Source organism: Lipotes vexillifer, unplaced genomic scaffold, assembly GCF_000442215.2.
Source record: "Lipotes vexillifer unplaced genomic scaffold, Lipotes_vexillifer_v1.1 scaffold392, whole genome shotgun sequence".
NCBI classification, from domain to species: domain Eukaryota; kingdom Metazoa; phylum Chordata; class Mammalia; order Artiodactyla; family Lipotidae; genus Lipotes; species Lipotes vexillifer.
The window spans coordinates 314,476-320,296 of NW_006776123.1; the positions used below are offsets into that span (position 1 = coordinate 314,476).

The window sequence follows — 5,821 nt, forward strand, 5'->3', positions numbered from 1 at the left end:
TGTGTGTGTGTGTGTGTGTGTGTGTGTGTGTGTGTGTGTGTGTGTGTGTGTGTGTGTGTGTGTGTGTACACACATTTCCATCCAAAAGAAGACCCAATGTGAAACATCCCTTAAGCTTTTGCTTCAAAACAGAACTATTACTCTCTGGCTCTACATGCACTATCCACTTGTCTGGACGGAATATTTATCATCTGGCTTTCGTTCAAATCGCTTCTGGAAGTGCCTCTGTTCTGCTGATGAGGCCTCTTGTACGTTGGGGTTTAAAGGGAAAGCTAAGGCAGAAATGTGAGCCCGAGAAGAGCCAGCTCCTCGGAATGAGTTACAATCTTGGAATAAATTAGGCCCCCTTGCACCTGCATTTGCCCTTTTGGGCACTCACTAGCAGAGCTACTTAATGTGAGAGAGCCAGGATTACCTTGCAGACAAATACATGCCTGAGGCTTGTTGTGGCCCCTGGGGAGTGAAATAATAAAGAATAGGCCCCTCACTAACAGTTCAGGCAAATTAGCAGACCTGCTGGTAGCCTGAGTACCAAAGAGCCAGGGACAGGGCTGGCTGGGAACCAACTACAGACTCTGATCTTCTAATTTATGTAGATAAAATAAACTCTTATTTGAGTCAGAGAACAGTCCAGATCTTCCAGGACTGGAGTTTGGAGTAGAGGAAAGGGGGTATACCCTACTCAGGCATATGAAGAGAGAGCTGAATGGAGATGGGGAAGGGTGAGGGTAGAGTTGATATCAGGTCTGTAAATTATTTGCACTTAACAGCAAAGCTTAGCTAGTCCCAGGCGCCTTCCTCCCCACATTCAGCTTGTGGCCAGATGGTTTCCCCAGTGGGCCATTCAACTCTAGGAATATATGCACGAGTTGTTCTGTTCATTAAGAGTAAGCAGCATTAACCCTTGAGTTTAGCCTCAAGGGCAGACAAACTGTTAGAAGAAAAAAAAAAAAAAACTCTCAGGAAGAAACCCCACTCTCTACCCCATGTAAAGACAGTGATATATTTGCCAATCTGGATCCAACATATTGATTCTATTCCTTTTTGTATTTTTCTAGCTCTGACCTTCATCCAATTTGCAACAAATCTATCTTAAGGCAAGAAGTCGATGATATGACTCAGGCTAGGGGTCAGAGGGTCTCTTCGGCAGAAGACGATGAGTCCAGCTACGCCAAAGGATTTGACGTGATGTACAGTGAATCTGACTATGACTTATGCGATGAAGTGGTTGACGTCACTTGCTCCCCCGAGCCAGATGCATTCAATCCATGTGAAGATATCATGGGGTATGATATTCTCAGGGTCCTGATATGGTTCATTAGCATCCTGGCCATCACTGGGAACATCTTAGTGCTCTTGATACTGATCACCAGCCAATACAAACTCACAGTCCCCCGGTTCCTTATGTGCAATTTGGCCTTTGCCGACCTCTGCATTGGAATCTACCTGCTGCTTATAGCATCAGTTGATATCCACACCAAAAGCCAGTACCACAACTACGCCATTGACTGGCAAACTGGAGCAGGCTGTAACGCTGCCGGCTTCTTCACCGTCTTTGCCAGTGAGCTCTCAGTCTACACTCTGACAGCCATCACGCTGGAAAGATGGCACACCATCACCCATGCCATGCAGCTAGAACGCAAAGTACAGCTCCGCCATGCTACCAGCGCCATGCTGGTGGGCTGGATCTTTGCTTGTGCAGTCGCCCTCTTTCCCATCTTTGGCATCAGCAGCTACATGAAGGTGAGCATCTGCCTGCCTATGGATATCGACAGCCCCTTGTCACAACTGTATGTTATGTCCCTCCTTGTGCTCAACGTCCTGGCCTTTGTGGTCATCTGTGGCTGCTACACTCACATCTACCTCACAGTGAGAAACCCCAACGTCACATCCTCCTCTAGTGACACCAAGATTGCCAAGCGCATGGCCATGCTCATCTTCACTGACTTCCTCTGCATGGCGCCCATCTCCTTCTTTGCCATCTCTGCCTCCCTCAAGGTGCCCCTCATCACTGTGTCCAAGTCAAAGATCCTCCTGGTCCTGTTCTACCCCATCAACTCCTGTGCCAACCCCTTCCTGTACGCTATCTTCACCAAGAACTTCCGCAGGGATTTCTTCATTCTGCTGAGCAAGTTTGGCTGCTATGAAATGCAAGCCCAGACCTATAGGACAGAAACCTCATCCACTGCCCACAACTTTCATCCAAGGAATGGCCACTGCCCTCCAGTTCCCAGGGTTACCAATGGTTCCAATTACACACTTATCCCCCTAAGCCATTTAGCCCAGAACTAAAACACACTGTGCAAACGTTTCTGAGTGTTGAATGACAATTAAGTCTTGCCTTTGAAGAACAGGCCATGGCACAGCTGACAGAGCACTTCTAGGCACTTCATCTAATTTAATCTTCCTGGTACATCCATAAGGCAAATTAGTCAGAAACTATTAACTCTATGTGATTCACTAGGAAGCTGAAGTATTAATAACAACACTAATAATTAAAATAATGTAAAAGTGCTTTGGTTCAGGTCATCTCTGCCGATCCCTATAAAAGTCCTATTAAACAGGCAGAACAGGAATTATTCTTGGAGTTTTATAGATGAGAAAAACAAGACTCGAAGGGTTAAGTGACTTGTTCAAAATTGCTTGGCTTACAAGAGGCAGAGCCAAAATTAAGTGTTCTGACTCCCAGGGAACTTCCGAGAGGCAGCACAATATTCATTCATTCATTCACTCAACGAATGTCTATTGAGCACCAGTGTGATGGCTTTGTGATGTGTCAACTTGAGTAGGCTGAACTACACTTGCCAGAATTCCCTTTCTTCCCATATGCTTCCCATGTGGGCCACAGGGATGATTCTCAGGAAAATAGGAGGGTGGAAGGGAAGCTGCAGCCATTTCCTCACTCACGCTTTGCTGCTCACCTGCTGGTTCAGCTCACTGCTGTGATGCAACAGCTGGGCCTGCAATGGCTCCACTATCCCCTGAAATCTTCCTCACGATCTCTGCCTCCTAAGCCAAGTATATGTGTTTAGCTCCATGATGAAGAACCCCAACTTCTGCAGAACACTTTTATCACCAAGGTCAGAAGCCACAATAACAGAAATGGAGCTCAGTTTGACCTTGTGGGGTTCCGTCTCGTGCCTGTGGCTTGGCTTCAAGCATGCTCGTGATCTTCCCTTTATGACTGCCTGCCCTATGGACTTCAAGCTCTAGCATCAGATGTAGAGACAACATCCTTACAGAGACCACTTAACCAATCCCCACAATCACGTAAGCCAATTCCCTGTAACAAATATTTACCCCATATATACCCACATGCATGCATGACTGCTTTTGCCTCTTCAAACCCTGATAGAAGATACAACCTATATGGCGTGCATATGGATTATAATGTTAAAAACATAGCAGCTTTGGAATCGGAGCTGAGATTTTATTCTTACTCCATGATAAGCCAGGACTCCTACTCCCTAGGCTCAGTGTCTTCCTCTGTAAATGGGAGTTGATTATAATATCTAACTATTGGGCTTACTATAAGAATTGGAAAAGAAAATGGGTGTAAAGTGCCTGATGCTGTAATAGGCTTGTTGAATGTCAATTTACTTCTCTCCTCCCAGATCAATGCCTGGACTAGTGCCTAGTTCTCCCGACCATGATCTAGAACTCATTCCATCACATCATATTACTCCTGATAAATAACTACACTTCCCCTAACTATTTTCACCTTTGACTCCATCTGGATAATCTGGATTATAGATACCAAGCACAAATCCCCATCAAGCACTGTGCCATGATCAGCCCACAAAGCTCCGAGTCTCCTCGGAGAGTATCCTCTTTCCATGTCAAAGCCAATCCTTCCTTCTCTTGGCCCATTTCAAAAGTCGGTCCCAAATGCATTAACAGGGGAGTCCTTAGAGGGCTGAAGACAAAGCAATCACCTCTGCTGATGTGACCTGGCACCATCTTGATCTATTATGAGCATTAGTGAAAATGGAGTAAGTATCGTAAAAAGAGTACAGTGCTGAGCTGGTCAGTACCGTAGCCATTAGCCACATGTGGCTATTGAGCACTTGAAATCTAGCAAGCCTGAAATGAGACATGCTATAAGTAAAAGACACACTGGATTTCAAATACTTAGTGCAAAGAAAAAAGAATTACAGTATCTCAAAAATTTTGATATTGATTACATCTTGGAACAATATTATTTTGGACATACTGAGACAAATATATTTAAAAATTAATTTCATCTATTTTTTTAATATCCTTTAATGAGGCTACTAGAATATTTAAAATTACCTAAGTGCCAGTAGTGGGATTGCTGGGTCATATGGTAGTTCTATTTTCAGTTTTTTAAGGAACCTCCATACTGAATGGATAAAGAAGATGTGGCACATATATACAATGGAATATTACTCAGCCATAAAAAGAAATGAAATTGAGTTATTTGTAGTGAGGTGGATGGACCTAGAGTCTGTCATACAGAGTGAAGTAAGCCAGAAAGAAAAAAACAAATACCATATGCTAACACATATATATGGAATCTAAAAAAAAAAAAAAAAAAAAAAAAAAGGTTATGAAGAACCTACCGGCAGGATAGGAATAAAAAAGACGCAGACCTAGAGCGTGGACTTGAGGACACGGGGATGGGGAAAGGTACACTGGGATGAAGTGAGAGAGTGGCATGGACTTATATATACTACCAAATGTAAAACAGATAGCTAGTGGGAAGCAGCCGCATAGCACAGGGAGATCAGCTTGGTGCTTTGTAACCACCTAGAGGGGTGGGATAGGGAGGGTGGAAGGGAGACGCAAGAGAGAGGAGATATGGGGATGTATATATATGTATAGCTGACTCACTTTGTTATAAAGCAGAAACTAACACACCATTGTAAAGCAATTATACTCCAATAAAAATAAATTAATTAATTAATTAAAGAAAATTACCTAAGTGGATCATGTTTCTGGCTCACGTTATATTTCTATTGGAGAGCACAGGTCTAGAGCTATGTGAAAATGAAGCATTTTCATTTAGCGTTTTCCTCCCCAGGTCCCCCATGCCACACTGCCGCACTGTTGGGCTCTCCCAACTCCATCTGCAATCATTTTTCTTCCTTGTTTGTGGCCAGAGGGAATGTATTTCTGAATTTGGACTCAAAAGCAAGTAGCAGTTAAATGAAAAACAGGATACAGTGTTAATTATTTCACAGCGTAGCCATTTGACGACCCAGTGGTTTAACAGACAGTGGTTCTGAGAGTCAAGAATATGTTCAAAGATAAACTTACACCAAGAGAAGCTCAGAAGACTTTTGTTGCATTACTCTGTCACTACATTTCCTGGTAAGAGAGAAGACTTTTCTCAAGTAAGCAAATATATTTATAGGTAGCTAAATTCAGTGTTTCTAAACCCTTCAGACAAGTCCTAAGGGAAAAACACTTTCTCTGTTCCCTGTATTTGAATGAAAAACAACTGGAGTCCAGTTACTCTTGCCCCTAAACAGTAACTATACAGGTAACACCTCTAGTCTGCACCTCCCAGAGTGATGCTTCAGTGTAAGTGGTGACCCAGGAAAAGAAAAGAAAAAGGAAGGGAGAAAGGGGAAAGAGGGAAGGGAAAATGGAGAAAGGGGGATGGGGAAGGGGGAAAGGGGAAGGAAAGGAACAGAAAAAGAAAAAAAAAAAAAAAAAAAAAAAAAAAAAAGAAACACAACCAAAAGAAATGTCAAAATGTTATCCCAAATTGCTCTTTTTCTAAAACTTTTATTTATAATCCTGAACACCATAAAGAGGGCCAGTATCTCCCAGAGATTTCTTAAAGTACACATGT

At 43.1% G+C, this 5,821-nt stretch overlaps 1 protein-coding gene across 3 annotated transcripts in view; it reads left to right on the forward strand.

Moving 5' to 3' along the window:
• FSHR (follicle stimulating hormone receptor) overlaps positions 1 to 5,455 on the forward strand; it is a 178,790-nt gene extending 173,335 nt beyond the window's left edge. Inside the window, exons 10-11 of one of the 3 annotated variants that reach the window (XM_007450286.1) lie at positions 1,059 to 2,128; positions 5,045 to 5,455. In XM_007450286.1, coding sequence (XP_007450348.1) covers positions 1,059 to 2,128; positions 5,045 to 5,169 — 1,195 coding nt within the window. In that variant the 3' untranslated portion in view covers positions 5,170 to 5,455. Of the gene's footprint in view, positions 1 to 1,058; positions 2,512 to 5,044 lie in introns of those variants that run through there. The other 2 variants (XM_007450285.1, XM_007450287.1) reach the window with 2 other exon arrangements.
• The last annotated feature ends 366 nt before the right edge of the window (positions 5,456 to 5,821 follow it).